At 37.2% G+C, this 23,332-nt stretch overlaps 2 protein-coding genes across 2 annotated transcripts in view; both read right to left on the bottom strand.

Moving 5' to 3' along the window:
- LOC114239607 (dopamine D2-like receptor) overlaps positions 1–23,332 on the bottom strand; it is a 275,567-nt gene that overhangs the window by 19,092 nt on the left and 233,143 nt on the right. The window lies entirely within an intron of this gene.
- LOC114239544 (uncharacterized) lies at positions 8,702–21,661 on the bottom strand. Its single transcript, XM_028169770.2, has 6 exons — positions 21,452–21,661; positions 18,218–18,866; positions 17,602–17,792; positions 16,837–17,041; positions 15,346–15,888; positions 8,702–9,999 (listed from the first exon to the last, which is right to left on the bottom strand). The coding sequence occupies exons 1-6, from the start codon at positions 21,467–21,469 to the stop codon at positions 9,743–9,745; spliced, it is 1,863 nt and encodes a 620-aa protein (XP_028025571.2). The 5' UTR covers positions 21,470–21,661; the 3' UTR covers positions 8,702–9,742.

The following is a 23,332-nucleotide window of genomic DNA, read 5'->3' as shown; positions in this document are numbered from 1 at the left end:
TATTTTTCAAAATTTATTCGAAGCTAATTATAATGTAGTATATTTTTGAAATCATACTACCAGGAGGTAAAGTTCAAACCAGATAAAGATACGTTAAAGTTATTTTTGTGTGTCATAAGTGTGTCTCTTAAACCTACGTTTGTTTTGATAATCCCGCATACTGCTTTCTTCTCATTTCTTTCTAATGTTGTGCAAAGAGTCCCACATGAATACAACAAATCCAAATCACGTTATTAAGCCCGTGCCAATATTCTTACTGGTGGTGGGACGTCTTGTGAGTTCGCACGGGTAGTTACCACCACCCCGCCTATTTCTGCCGTGAAGCAATAATGCGTTTCGGTTTGAAGGGTGGGGCAGCCGTTGTAATTATACTGAGACCTTAGAACTTATATCTCAAGGTGGGTGACGTTGTAGATGTCTATGGGCTCCAGTAACCACTTAAAACCAGGCGGGCTGTGAGCTCGTCCACCCATCTAAGCAAAAACTTGAGAGGTGTCAAGGGACACCCGGATGGAACGAAGTTCCTTTCGATTAATTAGTGAAGGAATTGTAATAAATTTTAATTTTGTCATATTTTATTTTATATATATCTTTCTATAAGAGAGAGAGAGAGACAGAGAGAGAGACAGACAGACAGACAGAGAAACATGCGACGCCGCACAGCTTACAATAGCTTACTATAGCAAAAAGTGTCGTGACAACTTTTCGTAAGAATTTTTTCCGTCTAGCCCCCTTTCACAACGCGCGATAAGGAACTTCGTTCCAATAAAACATATATATTATAATAATAATTAAGCCGTGCCTCATAAGTTTCCATGATGAACTTTTAGATCCGATCCGTCAAATCGTATCGTATACTGTAACAAAAATTCGAATTGTGTTTTCTTGTGGCCGAAATACGTAACTGGATTATGTTTTATGCGTCGTATGTTGTATTATATTGGTCGTAATATTACTAATAGAAGTATTTCGTATTTCTACTTGGGACTCTAGTGTATTGTACACATTCTTTTGTGGTAATACGAAATTACATTTGTGAATTTCTTCGATTTCTGTGCGAGAATGTTAGTGCTTTTGCGGTATATAGGAATGTACTATCAAAGCACTTTAATTTCAAGAGTTTTGGAACGAAGTCCCTTATGGGACGATGTGGATGGGTACCCTAACCGGTAAAAAGCGTCCGTAACGTAAGATTTTTTCTATTTAGTTTGTTATCAACAGATGTCGCTGCACGTAAATTCAACAATTCCTGAATCGCGGTGACGAGTTACATAATTTATAGATGTTCTGGTATTTCTCTTGCTAAATCATACTTAAGTGGCGTAGGGGATACCGTGAATATGTAGGCGGTTCCCCCAGGGCGAGCCTGCTCCATTGCACTGCGGATTGGTTGACCCATGCTATTATTTTTATCAATAAAAAAATCATAATAATAAAAAATGTATACCCGAATAATTATTTTCTTTATACCTCGAATAGAACATTTTTATAATAAGGAATCCTTATTATAAAAATATAAATTTTAAGTTGTAAGAATGAACTTCGTTCCTATCCGGTGTCCCACGACACCATACGTTTTTTTTTGAAGTTATACGAATATATTAGTTATAAGTTATAATATAAGTTATATGAATTGCTGTTCGTTAGTCTCGCTAAAACTCGAGAACGGCTGGACCGATTTAGCTAATTTTGGTCTTGAATTATTTGTGGAAGTCCAGAGAAGGTTTAAAAGGTAGATAAATATGAAAATGCTTGGAATTAAATAAAAATTACAATTCTGTTTTCCCTTTGATGTGTTGTCCCTCGTCGCCCCCCGTCGGACGTATTCTATTTGTTTGTTTTAAGTTTAATTTATACAACAGTTTAGGCCTTTTATTTATCGATTTAGGCACTACGAAGTCTGCTGAGTCAGCAAGTATTTAATACAAAATTTCGTGAAAAAGATAAATTTAATTTAATTTGTTTCTTTAACAGAGATCCTTTGATATTATCTCCTAAATATCATTATGTTATTGCAGTTGAATAACCACTTGTCGAATTTTGAAACTGCAACCATGAATTCTAAATAGAAGGTATTGGCAATGCGTCCTATAGCCATTAACTCCCTTTTTTCCCCTACCTAATCGTTGGTAGCCTAAGGGACTATTCCAACTTCGCGCAAATTCTAAGGTGTGCTCACGGGCTCAACCTGAGAGACTAGTCTTAGCAAGAACAGTGTTCCGCTGAATCTACTACCAGATGGGATTTTTTTTTTCCTGCCTATACTGATAGCCTTGAGAGGCTATTTCAGTTTCGCCCTAACGTTTGTAGGTGAGCTCGCGGGGCTCAACCGGAGAGTTGCTAACACTGACCCTAGCAAGAGCAGTGCTTCGCAGAATCTACCACCGGATCGGAAACGCGACCGCGACCCACTGAGAAGATCCGGCGAAAAACTCAGTGGGTTGTGACTATGGGCTAAAAGCCTCGCCACACACGGCACTCACGACCATACGGCAATATAACCCAAAATGGTCGTGAACTTGCTCACATTATTATCATCTTACCTTTTTCTGACGCCAAGCAAACTTTCGTTCTAATTTGTAGGTTGGGGCTAGCTGTTTATAGAATACAATTAAGACTTTAACTTATATTTAGGTCATATTCAATTGGCCATGTTAACATTTGGTGGTAAAGATCTACCCAAATCCAGGATATAAATAAAACGTGGATCTGTAATACTAAAGCGAAGGTCACTGAGAGATGGCATGAGTTATAAACAGATCGATATTAATCGAAACGATAGATCTTGTCGGTGCTGAATTAAATTGTTCTGCATGAAATAAACGGGCTTAAAAAAATAAGCAATTTCGGCTGACACTCAAAAGCTTGCATCGTGACGTTCTCACTGGAGTTAAATCCCGATCCTGCGGAAAGAATGGAAAGCAGTCGACGTCGCCCAAAACACGTTTTGGGGATGCTTAACGACGAAGAGAAGATTTTCCACCGAGCGGGTGATATTGCTCGGTAGACCGACGGTCCGAATGTTGTTGTTCGGACCTTTGTATATATGCAAGCTTATCTTGAAAATGTCGTAAGCGAGATTCAGGCATCTGTCAATTATCTTGCGATGTATGATGGCTACCCGCCACATCACTCCCCTCCGAGATCGGAGGTCGTGTCATTTTTAGTTATCGTTGTCCGTGCTGAGATTAGCTTGCAGCCCAGTGCTGCTCGAGGTTTGCGGTGAGTCGAAACTGAGCTGGAATGCTGTGTGAGTGTCGCCAGTGCTGCTCGAAATCTGCGGTGAGTCGAGACTGAGCTTGAATGCTGCGTGATTTTCGCCAGTGCTGCTCGAAGTCTGCGGTGAGTCGAGACTGAGCTTGAATGTTGCATGCCGTAGGACCAGGAAGCGCGGTGAATCGGCTGCGATGGTCCTGTTGAGGCTGCGATGCTGGCTTGCTGTGGGACGACTGTCGATGACTTGCTTTTATCTGCGAGAATGCGGGAATTGTGGTAGCCGAAATTCATGATGCACTGATGATGAAGTGTGAGGCTGCAATTGTTCCGTCGCAAGTCACCAGTTTGGGGATATATACGACGAAAGGAAAATCTTCCACCGAACGGGTGAATTTGCTCGGTAGACCGACGGTCCGAATGTTGTTGTTCGGACCTTTGTATATATGCAAGCTTATCTTGAAAATGTCATAAGCGAGATTCAGGCATCTGTCAATTATCTTGCGATGTATGATGGCTACCCGCCACAACGTCATTTCGGATCCTCCCCATCCACTCACAGTGCTTTTAGGTACCTCAAGTACCGGTCATCGTTCTCGTCGAACCCGTTGCCTGCGACGAAGTAAATCAACCCACAGACACAGCCCACTGAGTTTCTCGCCGGATCTTCTCAGTGGGTCGCGTTTCGGATCCCGTAGTAGATTCTGCGAAGCACGGCTCTTGCTAGGTTTCGTGTTAGCAACGTCGTCAGGTTTGAGTCCCGTGAGCTCACCTACTAGTTAAGGTTACGCTGGAATAGCCTCTCAAGGCTACCAGCTTAGGTAGGAAAAAAAAAAGAGTTAAACCTCGATACTTTTCTAAACCGCTATCAGTTATCTGTGATACCAAGCTTTTTATCAACCTTTCCTTATTAGCGAGTTTTCGTAGAGCTGTATTTGACAACCAACCCTCCACGCGGATAGTTACCCGTACGATGGACCGATCAAGTCAAGTCAGCAGTTGGTGGTTGTTTCCATGGGTGTGCCAGGCTCACCACAAACCGGGAGAAGTGGTAATTGCTTATGAGGCGCACAATATCTGCCCACGGCAATGACACTAAATGACGACCACGATCCCTCTCACAAGAGTGATACGACAAAGAAGTTGACAAGCAAACAAATGCTCCCGGTTTTAAATGGTTAACGGAGCCCATTCACATCACAGTGTGAATGTCACCACCGACCTTATGATAAGTGGCCGATGATCGAATTCGTCATGTCATAAATAAAACGAATAGCCGCTTTATCGTTTTTGATCACCATTAAATCAGTATCACGTGTTTTTATATTATGTTTATGTCGAAAAAACTAGTCCTGCTTTACTCCGTTGGAATTAGCAGGGGAGCGCTTTATTCATAATATAACACGCTATATTTTAGAACTCCAGTGAGAATTGTGAATTGTTTCGCATTCGGGTCACGTTCAAGGTTCATGCCCACATTATTTCAAATTCAAAGGGTATAAAGCAGATCGTAAGGACGGCCTTACACATACATTTATGTATCCATTCCAGTTCTAGAGTTATTCATACGACTCAAGGCCAGAGGATTGTGGAATACGAGCATTGGCCCGCTATTCATTCCCGTCACTGCAATTTTGATGTAGCCAGAATGACATGAAAATACTCTGAACGGTGTTCAGGGCAACCGATGGAAAGCCAATTTGTCTTGGATCCCACAATCAATTAAATCAGAAAAAAAAATAGGTGTAACAGTTTAAATTCTTACTTTCACCCTTAGAAAGCGACAGATAATACACCTAAACAATCTGATTTATTTTTGATTGAGATGGTTGGACGAGCTCATGACCTAACTGATGCCAAGAGTTACTAGAGCCCATAAACATCTACAATTCAACTGCCACCACCCATGTTAAGACAAGAGTTCTAAAGCCTCCGTTTTAATAGTACAACGGCTGCCCCATCCACTACACCGAAAAGCATTACTGCTTCACGGCAGAAATAGGCAGGGTGGTGGTGCCTACCCGTGCGGGCTCACAAGATCTCCTACCACCAGTAAAATCTCAGATTGAGAAGAGATGCAGCTAAGAGAAACTCACCTTTCTTCCATCACTGGCCATTTGTGAACATAGAACGGAACCTACATTCTGAGCTATTTGTAGTATTATGGAAATCTATACGCGATACTGACCACCTCTGTTAAATGCTTCCAACTTGTCCTGGTTCATCATCATCCTACCAATCTGATGTGACGCATTCGTGGGTAGGATTCTGAAGGATAGGCTTGTCAAGAGTGCTAAGTTGCATCTCAAACTGTGACTATGAGTTTCATTACCTAACTACTGGCACTTTAAAGCAGTTAATGTTGGAATCACTACTTATGCTATCGAACGGGTTCTTGCTACCGTTCCATCTAAACAGTTTCCCCTTCAACAGCCTTCAGCAACTCCATTTAATGCTCCATGTTTTTTTTTATTGCTTAGATGGATGGACGAGCTCACAGCCCATCTGGTGTTAAGTGGGTACTGCAGCCCATAGACATCTACAAAGTAAATGCGCCACCCACCTCGAGATATAAGTTCTAAGGTCTCAATTATACTTACAACAGCTGCCCCACCCTTCAAAGAGCAACGCATGATGCTTCACGGCAGAAACAGGCGGGGTAGTTGTACCTACCCGTGTGGACTCAAAAGAGGTCCTGCCACCAGTAAAAAATGTTTCAACATAAGTGACGGCATTCGTATTGCTAAATGTATAGGTTCTAGTAACTCTTTAACACAAGAATTCTAAAGTGTTCATTAACTTATCTAAATAAAACATTCGGAGAAGTTTCCAGTAATCGACGAAAAGATCTAATATTTTCTTTTTACGTTTAACTTTGTCTATTTATGAGTAAATAAATAAAATTAGGTATAATATTATCTTGTGCTCGTTCAGATAGTACCCAACGTAACTGTATAGATAATTATGGTTATGTGTTACAAAGAAAAAATCACTTTACAAAAAGCACGGATCAGAATTCCCGATAGCAGTTACTAAGTACAGCTCTATAAAACCCACAGAGGAATCGCGTCGCTGCTATTGACAATTGCTTTGGGACAAGTCGTGCTCAAACCGTTTTCAGTCTTCCCTCTCAAATATCAAGTCCGATTCTCCTCTGTAATAGTCTGAAAGGCTTTGAAAGTCAGTTTTGAGTGCAGAAATCTTAAGTGATATCAAAAAGCCAGTAATAAGGTCGGATCTGAGATTTTACTGATACGAAAATCAGCTTTATCAATAGGACATTATGTTCATTTTCATGTACGCAGTTATTTGGATATTCGATTTTATTCAGGGGATTTTATTTAAAGAGTAGTTTCCTCTATTGGCTTAAGGAGAAAGGCTTTGAATCTTTGAAGAAACCCTTGCTTTTGCTGTTTAATCGCGCGCAAAAGTAAATTGATAAGTTTCAACCTTTCACCCCTTTCGAGAATTTTAAATGTAGGTTTTTTTTTTCTCTGTAGTATGTTTAATATATTATAGTACAGTATTTACATTGAAGATAGTTACAAGATAGTTTCTTATAAAGTATTTTAGCAGTGAATTGAAAATAGACTTTTTGCCATTCAGATCAAAATATCCGTTGTCAATCATTCGAAAAAATTAAATGAAGGTATAATTTTGTAAATGCATATTTTGAACTTTTGTGAATGCTACTGTTTCAAAAAAGCACCGGGAAAATATTAATAATAATACAAAAAATGTTACCGGTTCATCCAAATTTATTTTATCACCTTCAAAGAATGCTTTCAGAAACTATAAAGTTTATGCCAACGATGCCAATGATGAGATTAAAAATGTTTTGATGATTGGATTATATCATCAAAACATTTTTATTCTCATCATTTTCTCGGAATTGAGATCGGCTCTCGCTGCTAAATTTCCATTGTCTTTTACCGAATAAAAACCACGAAGTGGTGATTTGTATTTATTAAAAATAACAAAGTTGAACGAAGTCATATCTGGTGGTTGCTCGATGTTACTTGTGTTTTGGTGAAGCAATCCTTCATAGTGTTGGTCTTGTGTGAAGCGCCTTCACTTAACGTGGTGCAAAATCCAAGAATTGTCTTCTACAAATCTGGCCTGGTCGAATTCGATCTCTTAAATGCCGCTTACCACTGAAATAATACTAGATGATGACCGAATTATAATTTGCGTAATTACTGGTGGTAGGACCTCTTATCAGTCCGCGCGGGTACCACCACTCTGCCTATTTCTGCCGTGAAGCAGTAATACCTTTCGGTTTGAAGGGCGAGGCAGCCGTTGTAACTATACTTGAGACCTTAGAAATTATATCTCAAGGTCAATGGCGCATTTACGTTATACATGTCTATGGGCTCCAGTAACCACTTAACACCAGGTGGGCTGTGAGCTCGTCCACTCATCTAAGCAATAAAAAAACATATTACGAGTATTTGTCATAGATTATTTAAGTAGTGTTGTGCTTACTCACTTCAGTGATTGGTGGTGAGCCCCTCAATATTCTTTGAGTGCGCTTTATTCGTATTCAGAGCACGATCCTTATAGCTGTTCTTGCACAAGATATTGGCAGCGGTACTTGTAGACTCATTATGTTCCCAAGCAAGTAGTTTTTTTTTGGAATGCGTGTGAAATTTATTGCAGACATGTAAATAGGTTACTAGTGCTAATTGACATCATGATATGAATGCCATTACCTACTTAGAAATATACTGGAGACTTAGTTAGGTTTTCACTTTTCGTTTAAGTATATTGTTATAAACTGAAAGGAATGGCAAACTATAAGCAAGGACAGAGATCAGTGGAAAGGACTGGAGGCCTTAACTCGTGAAGGGGTCCATATCCAATTACAAAAACTAACTCTTACTAACATTTAGACATTATGCAAAACGTTAATAATTAACTAAACATTAACCAACTAATACTGGATTTGCAATGAAAATTAAGGATAAGGAAATACAGGCTTATTCATTTCATTTTCATTCATCTATATATTAATACGTGAAGCAAATACTTTGTATCCTTTTTTACGAAAATTGCGCGGCCGGAGGAGTATGAAATTTCCCACACTTATAGAGAATACAGAGAAGGACTGCAGAATGTTAATATTTTTTTAAATTATGAATTAAAAATACGTTAAATTAATAAATAAAAACATTACACACACTTACATGTATTTGGCATACGTATTTGTTTATGGTCAAACTTTTATTATTGCTTATAGTCTATGGTCAAAAGTATTGTTACAGTAGATATTAAAGGTGTTTGTCTAAAGTGTAGTCTTAGCGAAATCTGTAAATAAAGAAGTATAATGTTCTTTGACAATATAATCATAATACGTAGTGTATAAACTTATAATTTCATTTAATTATAGTCGAATTTCTAGTATTGTCATAAAAACTAGTGCAAATAATTAAAATCTTGATTTCGAATCAAAGTAAAAAAATATTAGTTTAGGAAATGATAAACGGAATTCTTAAATGGTATAGTTTTATTTTTACATAATTTCATTTATCATAATAATTTTATATTATCAATGCTATTACACAACTTCGTTTTATTGTAAATCTACACTACATCTATTCGATCTCAATGTTTTAATATCTCTTAATTTCTCCATTAATCACTTAAATACATATTGTAGACGACATCAAACTTTTTAACTTAAAACTTTTTGCGAAAATAGAAATGCCTACTTCATTTTCCACAGACACAATTTTTTTTATTATTTTTTTGTTAAATAAAAAAAGTAAAACATGATTCAAAAATCGGTTTGACGAAACTACATCGCAATTGGTCAAAGAAACGAAAGAAAAATTAGTTAATCAGGGCTTCGTCTCGAAATATATCTCCTTCTCTTTCGCTCGTTGGATTGAGCTGATAGTGACGTCACAATTCGGAATATTCATTTATATTTGTTTTTTAATTGAATTGACCGCGCACCGATCTCGTAAGGTCTCCGTTTTAGTAATTCATTAATAATTTCTAAATTTACTCCCATATTAAATTCAAGATTAGGTAATGTTTTGTTGAAAAAAATAAAAATTGGATTGATGTCTCTCGATGAAACATCTGAAATATTTTCTCATCGAAAATTCGTAATATTGCTTTATTCTTATCTATAATTCTTTCAATAGTTCGGAAAGTCAGATTTTATTTTTAACTTAACGTTTTTTTAATGATGTGATTCTCAAATTTAATACTTTACTGCATCATTTATTTTGTCTGCTTTTCAATCTTCTTTTAAGTTACGAGAAACCAAAAATCCTATTATTTTAGGTACATGCCGCTGATTAGCTCAGCAACTACTGATATGTAATTTGGTCAGATAAACGAAATATATTATCGTTAGATAAAATCGACCTAGGTAAACTTTGTTCGTATGTCCTGAACTTTTATTTATAGTGATTTGTAGTTGATTCGATGACTAATGGACCGATATCGCTCATAGTTTGGTCTGATATCCTAATCTGAGCGTTGTGAGAGAAAAATATATCTAATTTATTATTAAGTCTCAAAAGCTCAAGTTCATCCCATCATCCTGGTTAAAAGATACTTCCTTCATCATAGAATGCTGTTCAGCAGAATGGGAGCTTCTTAAGCTGGATACTCCGAATTTACTCCTCAATGGAGGTCTACCCCTAATCCGGCCCTCGTACTTGTGCTTCTTGTGGTTCAGAGGACTGGTGTCAGGATCGGTCATATCCTGGCACTTACGTTTGGACGAGGAAGAGTCCATTGATGATTCGGACTTGTATGGGGTTGTTGATGCTGAAAGAATGGTATTGTATTATAATGATAATAATATAGCCTTTTATTCAGATCTCTTAGTATAATGAATTTTTATGTAAAATCTAGCATTAAAATCTAAAACTTAATAGATATGAATAAATTATATGAATAAATATTTGTTGCTTGGTTATCTTGCCTAGATCTGTTTGCCAGTCGGCAAAGGCCTCCTCCAACCTTTTCAGGCAGGAGTCACATGGAACAGAGTGGCTCAAGAAAGAAAGGTATTGTATTAGTTTCTTATTTTTATTGCCCTTGTAGGCAGACGAGCCTACGGCCCACCTGATGGTGAGTGCTTACCGTCGCCCATGGACGTCAGCAATGCCAGGGGCAGAGCCAAGCCGCTGTCTAAAATAGATACGGCAGCCAAGTTTAAAGTAAAATTAAGATGTCGTTTGGATTACAATGTCTATACGTAACTTAAGCATATCGCGATTCATCGATAACAATAAAAGTTAATGGATGTAGTGTTATGCTGGTATAAATCTGTCCATGAATCTTGAATGATGAAACTTATTTAAGCCTCAATTGCATTGAAACAAAAACTATCTCAGACAGGAACGAAATAGAAAAATAAATTGATGGTTGACATAAAGAAAGACAATATATTTTTTTCCGTACAAAATTATACAGTCAAAATCTAAAGTAAACCTTAAAAAAAAAACTTTTCTCATACATCTCAAACTTTTGGAAGTTAATATATTTCCAGCATCAAATTTTCATTTTGAAAATAAAAGATTCTGCCTATCGCCTGAACTTAGTATAAAGTGGCTGATTTTTTGAAACGGTAAACGCGAGTCCCTATGCCATTAATATTCACGTCAGGACATAAAAGTTTTGGCATAAAAGATTGCTGTTCAAGAGCTAAAAAGTTTTATGATGAGGAAAGAGGGAAATTTAAGGTATTTTTCTTGTAACAAATAAAAAACTAACATCCTGGTTTATAGGTCAATTCAAGGGAAAAAGTATAATAATTGGTAGAAGTAATACTTGTTGTAGGGCCTTACTGTACTTTCTGCTCTGTTTCAAGGGTGTGCAAGGGTAATTGGTGTTCAAAGTAGCCAAGACTTTGGTAGACTTTGGGCAAGAATAAGTACCAAAGCTTAAAGCTTTTTCTTTATTGCTTAACCTAGCCCACCTGGTGTTAAGTGGTTACTGGAGCCCATAGATATTTACGACGTAAATGCGCCACTCATCTTGAGATATAAGTTCTAAGTTCTCAGGTATAGTTCCAACGGCTACCCCACCCGTCAAACCGAAACGCATTACTGCTTCACGGCAGAAATAGGCCGGGTGGTGGTACCTACCCGCGCGGACTCACAAGAGGTTCTACCACCAATGTCCATAACAATGCATGGTGTGGGATATTGTTGTGCTATGAACTATATACTATATGCTATTATATTATAGCGTAGTCTGAAAACTTCTTAATACCAAAGTAAAATGAAAACTATATAAATATAATACAATTGGATATAATTTGAGGTCTAGATAATAGAGGTCCTACTACACATTTTTATAATGAAATCTATTTTTCTACATAATGTCATTGACAAAAAGACCCCCATATAAAGTTATACTGAGATTCATTTTTTTTTTTTTGCGTTTATTCATTTTTTCCTTCATATTTAACTTTCCGTGAGTTTTTGGTGACAAAAATGTTAATACATGCTGATCCGAACACCCGGAAACGGAAATTTCAAATAAACTTGCGAGGCTCCGTGGATGTATTGGTAGAGGAAGAGTGAGGGACCATCATTGTGCTTTTTTATTAGCTTCAATAAAAACAGATTAGTTTAAGCGCTCAGGAATTCGCGTTCTCAAAGAAATATAAATATCTCAAATAAATCTAGCGTAATCATAGAAACACAACTGGACATTCAACAATTCTCATATTTTTAGTCGAGATTCACTATTTAAAAACGAATAAAAAACAATGCAATATCTTTCTTCAAGCACTGGAAGCTTTAATATTAATTTAATGTAATTAAATTAAGATGCCAAGAAATATATTAAGAAATATTACATTTCTTGCAAAATTATTTAAGGAAAAATTCTACGTGGAGTTATAATATTGAAGTTGGCTTGTCTTTGAGCTGACTTTTATTAATTTAACGCATAGTTGGTTCAATATTGCTGCCCACCTTAATATGTACTTGGCCGGAATCTTCAGTAGCTTTGGAGAGAATTTAAATAGGCTACAATTCATCGGCGAATCACAACGCTTAGTGTATTCTTTGCTTTGTTATTCTGTTGTTGACATACCCTTGTAAGTTACTAGGTTTAAAGATAGCCGCTAAAAATCTTCTTATACAAAAAATGAATTGCTGTTCATTAGTCTCGCTAAAACTCGAGAACGGCTGGACCGATTTGGCTAATTTTGATCTTGAATTATTTGTGGAATTCCAAATGTTTAAAAGGTAGATAAATATGAAAATGCTCGGAATTAAATAAAAATAACAATTTTGTTTTTCCTTTGATGTGTCCCGCGTCGGACGGATTCCTTTTGTGTGTTTTAAGTTTATTTGATACAAAAGTTTAGGTCTTTTATTTATCGATTGAGGCACTACGAAATTTGCCGGGTCAGCTAGTGGTCAAAAAAATACTTCTCTTCCCTTCTTTTTTTTTGCATTAACACGTTGACTGCCGTGTAGGTCACCGGTGACCTACGCGGTGCACTGAAGTAGTTATGTCGATTTCTGTTACTAAGCGCCTGGATAGCCTAACTTTGCCTTCTTTTGTTTATTAATATATGTTTTAGACTTTTAGGTCTCTTAGAAATAGATTCACACAGTATCTTCGGATTCGTCTTTCCCAAAGTCTACTAGATATTCCGGCGCCTTAGTAAGAAGATCGAAGAGATAAATTTACTTACATAGAATATCATCGCTTATTTGGTAAAAAACAGTTACCGAAGTAATTGATTTACAAACACATATTGAATGCTGTACAGGATAAGGGGGGACAGTAGGTGGGAGCTATTGAAGGCTATGGAAGTCACAACTGTATTGTAACAGGATTGTCTCTTCAAAAGCATTACTGTTTCGCAGCAAAAACAGGCAAAATGGAAGTATACCTGAACCTTCGGGGTCACAATAGACCCTGCCACTAGTTATTTTTAGCATTTGTTTGGTCATGACTCACGAATAAACTTTTGTAACGCTTATAGAAATTTATTAACTATTTATTCTATTGGCAAAAAAGTATTTTCTTAATCCACTAGTTTCTTCAAACCAATACAATATACATGACTTGGTGTTATCTAAGTTGTATCAGTGATGATTTTATAAGTTAAGCCTGTAGAAACAGTTTTACGATACCTACTTGAAACACGTTATCAAAATCATATTATACAAAATTATTTCTTTAAGATTTTATGTAACGCACTTGGAGGAAACCCTACCGGCTCTCTTCAAAAGCAATAAAAAACTCATCAATTCATAATAACCATGACATTGGCAGAAATACAACGTTAGGCAGCAATCAAATTGCCAGTCCCTTGGTCCAGATTATATGAAATTTAATGGCCACAGTGTTTTTGGATTGTGTCCGATTTGTTTAGGATTTCATTGCTCTCTGATAGCAGTTCTTTTTCAACTAAACGACCCTTTTAGAAATAAATGACCTGTGATTTTTACTCAAGTGGTGAGCTTTTGGGAGATTTTTTTTGTGGAACTACGATTTAAGGTTGATTTTGAAGCATTTAGGAAGTAATTTGATTACTTAAGGAATTTCTTGTTAATGTCGATGGAATTAGACTTAGTTAAATATTCACAAAGTCTTTCTAGAGCTAAATCTACATTGGCAGATAAGAAAGCGAAGTTTCTTATGAATTTATTTTTAATCTATTAATTACTGGTGGTAGGACCTCTTGGGAGTCCGCACGGGTAGGTACCACCACCCCGCCTATTTCCGCCGTGAAGCAGTAATGCGTTTCGGTTCGAAGGGTGGGGTAGCCGTTGTAACTATACTGAGACCTTAGAACTTATATCTCAAGATGGATGGCGCATTTGCGTTGTAGATGTCTATGGGCTCCAGTAACCATTTAACATCAGGTGGGCTGTGAGCTCGTCGATATATCTAATCAATAAAAAAAAAAGCTAAATCGCTTCTCTAGATTATCTTGATTATCCTAATGAGCTTGGACAATCCTATCCCGAAAGCGGAGATATTGACAAAGACGTTTTATTTGTCCAAGTACTATTTAAAAAGGCAAGAAGGTGTGTCAATTTTACAAATATGTATGTACTAAACGGTTAATTTGCCACCACAATTAAATTACGACCGCAGAGGCATGAGGTTCCCGCGTGATGTAATAAAAGTAGACACGCAACATGACTCTTCAATTTGTCGGCAAAAAAGAACGGCAGGTTTTGCAGTTTTTTTTTTAATTAAACCAAATGTCTGTTCTGTGTGTTTTATCTCTTTCTGTTATTTGTAGTTGACTGTACATATTTAGAACAGTGACTATTTTTCTTTCTAGATTAATAAATACTAAATAAACAAAGCCCACGACCCACGTAGTATTATTAAGCGGATACCTTAGATCCTCGACATCAGGTGGATGTCGCAACCATCACATACGAGACCAGTCTAAATTAGATTGTAGGCTTTCCCAACCGCCAAAGCAGCAGTAATAGACTCATTCCCCTTGTACACCACGTATGAGATTAAGACCGTAAGAATTTGTATTCTTGTCGTGAGAATTTCCTCACGTTATATGAAAGAATATGAATACATGAAATGAAAGCTGTGCCTAAAATTGTCAGTTGTTTATCTACAGTTGGAATTTTAATGAAACACGACTAGGTTGAAGGCGCAACAAATATAAAGTTAACGATAAATTTAAAGCTCAATCAAAATAAAAAGGGAGTGCTCTGAGAAATTGATGATATGAGCCCCTCATCTCCTTTTCATCATCGCACCTCCCGCCATCGGAACCGCTGCGTTCATCGACAGTGCGTTTCCAGAGGTCTTTTTTGCCACGTACCATTCGGCTATGGAATGAGCTCCCCTCCACGGTGTTTCCCGAGCGCTATGACATGTCCTTATTCAAACGAGGCTTGTGGAGAGTATTAAACGGTAGGCAGCGGCTTGGCTCTGCCCCTGGCATTGCTGAAATCTATGGGCGACAGTAGCCACTCACCATCAGGTAGGCCGTATGCTCGTCTGCCTACAGGGGTAATAAAAAAAAACATGAAAAATAAATTGATCCATTACCACACTAAAATATTAAATGATAACACATAATTTTAAATGAGTGTAAAGATGCAGTTCTCATACCAGTCCATTAGGAAATGAAACGAGCCCATAAAACAAGGGAATTACCTTGTTCTCCCCAAAACACATTTTTCACCGCTTTGGCGACAGTCGACCAAATGTTTTCTTTATTTGGTTCTAAATTCTCAGCCTCATCATCATTATCGGCTTCAGCAACATTTCTAAGGTTAAATTTCTTCTTTGTAATGGTAAATTTAAATTGTATTTCAGTTTCGTCATCGGATGTTCTAAGAATATTGTTCAGGCAGTTTTGCAAGGATCCAGCTATGTTGGCAGTTAATGCCGTTAAAGCCGTGCTCATGCCTAATTGTGGAGAATCTGTACATGTTTTGTATGATTCGTCACTATCCCTTGAATAGTTTCCATCGATTATCGGACTCTCTTCTTTGAAGTTAATAGCTCTAGCTGGCAGATTTGAAGGTTCCCCTACTGGTGGGGTAGTTTCTTGAGGTTTCTCTCTATTGGTTACAGGAGTTCTAGTTAACGTGTAACCCTGATTCTCGAAACGATTGATCAGAGCTTGGAAACGTGGGTTGTAGCAGAAACGTTTTTGTGGACCCGGGGTCAACATGCGTTTCGGTTTTCGGAACACTGAAATTATGAAAATTATGAAATAATAACATATTAACCTTTAGAGTTCGTGATTGTATAGCCTCCGTAGCTCTCAGTAGCTCTCAGTCTTTTGCGGTAGGCAGCGGCTTGGCTCTGCTCCTGGCATTGCTGAAGTCCATGGGCAATAAAAAAAAAGTGCGTGCGTACAAAGTACACATGTCAGAAGTGAAAATTTTTTGGCGAACTAATTTATAAGTCTTGCTTATATTTATACAAATCTAAAACTTTAGATTTCCGAGACTTAGAGGAAAGGAAAAAAGAAGATATGTTCCCGCCAAAAGTCTGTCAAATGTCAATCTCAAACCTCAGTGTTGACAGTCACATTATGTTTAGATTTCTAAATTGTAAATCTGTACTAATATTATAAAGAGGGAAGATTTGTTTGTTTGTTTGTTTCGAATAGGCTCCGAAACTACTGGACCGATTTGAAAAATTCTTTTTCCATTAGAAACCGACATTGTCCCTGATGAACATAGGCTACTTTTTTTTTTTTTTTTGGGTTCATGTGTGTTTTAATGTTTCCGAAGCGAGGCGAGGGCGGGTCTCTAGTGACTAATATTTTGCCAATTGAATTGACTAATTTAATTTCATGCTATTTGATTAATGTTCTAAATTCTTTTCATTTCATTACAATCCCTATTAACATTTTTCACAAAAAAATTATAAAATATTAGGCTGTATGGTATGATACATTTGCCTTTCCAGTTGGAAAAATACAACAACTACTACTACTGACATTTGACAAGTACTTAATTTCAATAGTAGTTTGATGTCACTTCCGTTCCATACCTGCGTGACGTTCTGTAAAAATTTTACCCCCATGCGCCTAAAGAAGTTTCACTTCAAAAAAAAAAAACAACAATTGTCTGCAGTAGCTACTTTCAGGTGTGTTTTTAGTTCTTAAAAACAATTTTTTAGATCAATTACCCCTCTTTAATTTAGGTTCCTGTTGAAAAACCGTATCGTCAGCAAATTTGACCTTTTTAGTTTTGCTCGAAACATCAGTGGTATTGGAATCCTGAAAGGTCACGTGTTTTTCTGAACTATCTTGACTTCCAAGCTTCAATCGAGTGCCAGTGACAATAATACTTTTAAGTTTAGGAGGCACAGATTCAGATTCAGATTTCGAAGGCTGAAATCAAAAATATAATAGATAAATAATAAGTATTCGGACAGTAAGTCAACTTACCTACTAGGATACCTTATACATAAAACATGTCTGTGGTGGAACATTTATACTATGAATTTGTAAAAGCATATAAACATATTAAATACGTTATGTTATAGTATTATGACTGGCTATCATCCCTTATGAATATCTGCGATATCAGTAATATGGTTTGCTGTCCATTGCTGAGGACACGTTCATACCTCGTTTTAAGATGGACATGTGCTAGCGCTCCGATAATACGGATTTAGGTATAATTCCAAAGCCAGGTGGTACATGGCGAAAATTCTGTTGAAGCGCACTGTGATGAACGCAGTGGCTAATTAGAATGGGAGAATGGACTTTTCTTCTATTTTGGGATGCGTATAACAAAAAACAGAGGATTATTTGAAAGAATTCCTCAGAATACTTTCATAGAACGTATTGGTTTCTGACTGAGGTTTGTAATGTGCTTTTATCAAGATAGCTCATCAGCTGACGTAGACTAAAATATCTAAAAATACCTGGATAACAAGTTCAATAACCTCATTTCCTATACTCTGTGCAGGACTCTCTGTGTTTTCAATTTCAGATAGTGGTGAATCAGCTCCAGGATCTTTGAACAGTGACCAACTACCAGCGATCGGATGTGTCGGAGTACTTGTGGTCACCGTTTGGGCCAATTTCATCAGATTTAGTACATGAGAAGTTGGTGTGGTCATCTCCTTTTGTTCTTCTGAAATAACAATTATCGTTGTTGGATATTGATAATGAATAGTGAACAGATATTTCTGTATGTGAAGTCAACTCTTAAATTCGGTTTGTATTGACTTCAGTTTCCAATGGAAAAATATATTGACAAGATTTTTGTGATGCACAAGAGTCGCAATTGTGATAATTTTTATTAAACAACCATTGAAACTTTCAATATGTTTTTTTTTGCTATGATAGATGTATGATCTCTCGACCCACCAGATTTTAAGTGGTAATCGGAGCTCATAGACACCAACCACTTATATTATATATTATAATACATATTATATTTTGACGGATCGGTTGTTAAACTATGGTAGTCATGAAATCCATCAATGATGAATCTATGAAACATGTATTCAGCAGTGAGACGAAAATAAAAATTAAAGATGAGAACTGTTAACATACCTGTTTCATTTTCATTCCTCGATGGAGTGGTTTTAGTAACAGGAGATCCATCAACATTCCCATCATCTAGCGTCTCCTCATACTCTTCGACGACCTTCTGCCTCATCAGATTAAGCAGCTTCTTAACATGTGGAGTAGCCACCCTTTGTCTTTTTAATCTAGGGGTTTTACCAGCTGCTTCCGGGTGAGGGGTTCCAATACCTTCCGGTAGATTATCATCGTCGCTTTCGCTAGACTCGTAATCAACTATATGTTTCTTTCTAACAACAGGGGTTATAACTGCTGTTCTATTGGCTTTAATTTTAGCTTCATCTAAAACTCTTTCGTATAACGAATCAAATTTAACATCGACGTTAATTTCTTTAGCCTTGATTTCATTTTCTTTAATTAACTCAGATATACTAGTACATTCTTCGACATTGATAAGATCTTCCATTCTATTGAATTGCTTGTTACACTTTTTGCAGTACAGGGGAAGATGTTCTTGGAAAATATGTGTTATGAAATCTTCAGTCAAAGTTTGTGGGTTGCAGAGATAGTTGGAGCCTCTGCAGATCGGGCAGTCGTAAGTCAAGCCGTGCACGAACTTTTCGTGTCTTTGGCGGCAATCGCCACAGCAGAAAACAAGTTGACAGATCACACAGCAAGCCTGAAGAAGCATTAAGGTTTTAAATACAGGACATTACTTGTAAGCTGGATAAATTAAGGATTTATGAAAGATAAAAATACTTAGTCAACTAAAAAACAATACTATTTCCAAATTATAATTTTTCTAATGTCATTTCCTTTGCGTACAGAAACATTTAAACTATAAGGCTCTAGAATCAGCATCTTGGGCTTTCTCAAATCGTCAATGTACATGAGATAGAATTGTTATCCGCTGGGTCACTCTCAGAAATCAAAACCAAAAATGATGTCAGTGTCAACATTTTTAATTTCTATTATTGGCCTATGTCCAGCAGTGGACGTCTCGGGGCTGATAAGAAGAAGAAGATACAAAAATTATAATTTGCTTAATTACTGGTGGTAGGACCTCTTGTGAGTCCGCGCGGCTAGATACTACCACCCTGCCTATTTTTGCCGTCAAGCAGTGATGCGTTTCAGTTTGAAGGGTGGGGCAGCTGTTGTAACTTTACTTGAGACCTTGGAACTTGTATCTCAGGGTGGGTGGCGCATTTGCGTTGTGGTTGTCTATAGGCTCCAGTAACCACTTACACCAGGTGGGCCGTGAGCTGGTCCACACAACTAAGCAATAAAAAAAAAGATACATTGACTGTAACATTTTATGAAATAGACTAATTCATTTAAACTACTCTCCTTTTTGCCCCCTACCTATTCATTGGCAGCCTAAGGGGCTATTCCAGCTATACTATAGCGGACAGGTGAGTGACCTGAGAGAATTTGCTAACACTGGCCCTAACAAGAGCAGTACTTTGCAGAATTTACGATTGGATCGGAATGGCGACCCACTGAGAAAATCCAGCGAGAAACTCAGTGTACTAATCTATTCATCACTTCTATTTTGAAACAAAGAACTATTATTATTATTATTTTTTTTTTTTTTTCCTACCTAAGCTGAGAGCCTTGAGAGGCTATGTCAGCGTAACCCTAACTTTTGTAGGTGAGCTCACGGGGCTCAAACCTGATGACGTTGCTAACACGAACCCTAGCAAGAGCCGTGCTTCGCAGAATCTACCACCGGATCGGAAACGCGACCCACTGAGAAGATCCGGCGAGAAACTCAGTGGGCTGTGTCTGGGAGTTAATTTACTCGTCGAGCCCTTCGTCGCAAGCGACGGGTTCGACGAGAACGGTGACCGGAAACTATTATTAATAAAGTCCCAAAACAACTGTGGAAAATTGTAATGAAGTCGGACATGCATAGTGGTACACAAACAAATAAAAGGCACATGCATAATCTACTTAAGTTAGAGATTAAACATTGTCCAACCTTCAAAAAGAAAACGCGGTGTGAAAAAAATATATAAAAATCTTTTTTTTAATTATTGTAAAAGTCGTACATAAGTTGATGAAGAAACAGAAATACTGATGTGGCTTAAAGGACTTTGTTTCCAAGCCAGTAATATTTATGAAAAAAAAAAACATTGTCCACATTTGTCGTATGATCTAAATAGTCAATTAACCGTTATCTGATTTACTCGTTACCTTATTGCTTGACAAAACACTTACCAGTCATCTAATTAGATAGTCTAATGACTTTAGACCCATTAGAGCTGTATCTAATTAGCGTTTGCATAATAGCGTCTTATCAGTTTCTGTCACTAATTGACTACTTGACCCGTTTACGAAGGTGCAAGTAATTGGCATCTTTCAAGTGGTAGCTTTGGAGACAAGAGAATGAATGCCGAGTATGGGTGGATATATTTCAGTGACTGGTATATTTGAATTTAAGTTGTTTTAAGGCGTTTTTTGATCGGAGACTAGGTATCAGCAAATGGCATTATTTTTTAAAACCATACCCAGATTAATCAACTTCCTTGTCCGTCTTAATTCAACCATATATTTCAGTTACAAAGGATGGTTGGTCATCTATATAATATATAAAAATGAATTTCTGTTCGTTAGTCTCGCTAAAACTCGAGAACGGCTGGACCGATTTGACTAATTTTGATCTTGAATTATTTGTGGAAGTCCAGAGAAGGTTTAAAAGGTAGCTAAATATGAAAAAGCACTCGGAATTAAATAAAAATAACAATTTCGTTTTTCCTTTGACGTGTCCCCCGTCGGACGGATTCCTTTTGTTTGCTTTAAGTTTATTTTATACAAAAGCTTAGGTCTTTTATTTGCCGATTGAGGCACTACGAAGTCTGCCGGGTCAGCCAGTTATATATACAACTAGCTGTACCCGTCCGCTTCGCTGGGCATTTGAAATTAACATTATTATTTCTCACCCCCACATAGACTCTCACCATTAACGCCCCCGCAACTGGTGTAGAAAGTAAAACTCTCATATAAATATTAGCCTATCCATTAAGTGCATGCATTTTCTACACAGAAACCAAGTTTCAAGTCAATCAGATGCATGGTTCAGTAGTTATAACGGAACATCCGTAAGAACCACTGTAGATTTATATATTAGTATAGATATGTCAACATTCATGTTGCTCGTTTTAAAAAATCCGGCACAAATTTAACAACAGTTCAACGTTAGCTCATCTAAAATATCTATGCATTAAAAATTCATAAAAAAATTATAATTCAATCATTACTTACCTTCGGGTCTGGTTTCATTTTTAATTCAATCGCCTCATTTTAAAATCAAACTTCACGAACACCACATAAACATTCATAACAACACTTTAAACTTCATAAACCTTATTAATTAAATTAAATTTGTAAAAACTCTCGAGAGTATCGTTCATAATTTTTATTACACACTTTAACTTCGCGTGTCGCCTTTTTTTCCTCACTACCCACATAACTTTTGAGTCACCGAGGAGCACATTAATGCGCACATAATGTTTACACAATCAATAACTGCTTTAGATTATTTTGTCGTTGATAGGTGCATACATAATATGTCGCTTATCCCGCCTGTGTGATTAGTGCGAGTTTTTTAACATTCTCGATTTCGTAAAAGTTAACTCAAATTTGTATGCAATTGGAATAGCACCCCTAGCGGCAAACGTAGCCAAACGTTCCAACTCCATACAAATTTGAGTTAACTTTTACGAGATCGAGAACTTTAAAAAACTGTCACTAATCACACTGGTATTTATTGAAACTAGAGTTCCCGCAGTAGTCGAAATTCGACTACAATTAATTGGAATTGTAAGTTTGTACACTATTATGATTGTATTTTATACTTCTATAATCACAAATTTCGCCAAGACTACACTATAAAAAATATTAACAAAGACAAACCATATTCTATTCTCAATTTGACAACAGACGTCAAGAACAAAAGTTTGACAATAAATAGTATGCATGCGTGTGTGCGTCAAATACATGGTATGTAGTGTGTGTAATGTTTTCTTTATTGATTTAATGTATTTTTATGCATTATTTAAAAAAAATATTAGCATTGTGCACTTCTTCTCTATATTCTCTATACGTGTGGAAAATTTCATACTCCTCCGTCCGCGCAATTTTCGTAAAAAGGGATACAAAGTTTTTGCTTCACGTATTAATTTATTGAAATTATTACAACTGTCATATCAATACACAATCGAGTCTTTACCCCAATTATCAAGTAATCTTTTGTTAAGGAGTATATGAACGGGATAAATTAAGCACTAGTTTTTTATAGCATAGGTGGATGCATCGGCTCACGACTCATCTGGTGTAAGCCGGTCGCCAGAACCAATGCACATCACACACTACATAAATGCCGCCACGTATTTTGAGAAACGGGGACCAATTCTTAAACGTTTATTTCTCCCTTCAAAGAGGAACGCACGATTCGCGGCATAAATGGTGATACCCATGCAGGCTTACAATGTGCCTTACCAACAGTAAATGCTGATAGGAGATCGCGGTACATTAGTATACACTATTGCCCATTTTCTAGTAAATCTCTTAATCGCCTTTTACGACACCCACGGATAGAATTCAATTTTTTTTATTGCCTTTGTAGGCAGACGAGCTTACGGCCCACCTGATGGTAAGTGGTTACCGTCGCCCATGGACTTCAGCAATGCCAGGAGCAGAGCCAAGCCGCTGCCTACCGTTAAGTACTCTCAATTAGCCTCGTTTGAAGAAGGATATATTATGTCATAGCGCTCGGGAAACACCGTGGAGGGGAGCTCATTCCAAAGCCTGATGGTACGTGGCAAAAATAATCTCTGGAAGCGTACTGTGGATGAACGCAGTGGTTCCAGGTAATTTCTGGACGTCATTGTAAAAAAAGTATCTGTGAACGACGTCCGCCATGACACTTTTTCTCTTTCAAATTCCGCCGCCAAGAACGAAGCAGCGGTTTATATTTCTTTGTATTCAGTCTTTAGTTTGTCATATTAGGACAAATAAATATCTCAAAAAAAAAACAGTCCACGCTCATATTATACCACAACGCAACAGCTAGAGATGTGGTGGAACTAATCTAGGCCGCCCAGCCAAATCATATTTTGAAGTCGATTATCGTAGAACAATTTC

The sequence above is a fragment of the Bombyx mandarina genome, chromosome 18, assembly GCF_030267445.1.
Source record: "Bombyx mandarina strain Sakado chromosome 18, ASM3026744v2".
Taxonomy (NCBI): Eukaryota; Metazoa; Arthropoda; class Insecta; order Lepidoptera; family Bombycidae; genus Bombyx; species Bombyx mandarina.
This window is presented reverse-complemented; position numbering and strand designations above follow the sequence as displayed.

What these genes read in the sequence shown, in the direction of transcription:
- LOC114239544 (XM_028169770.2), bottom strand. An exon ending in GAGGAATGAAAATGAAACAG is followed by an intron (nt 17,793 to 18,217) that starts GTATGTTAACAG and finishes TTGTTATTTCAG; the next exon opens with AAGAACAAAAGGAGATGACC. An exon ending in CACAGAGTATAGGAAATGAG is followed by an intron (nt 17,042 to 17,601) that starts GTTATTGAACTT and finishes TTTTGATTTCAG; the next exon opens with CCTTCGAAATCTGAATCTGA.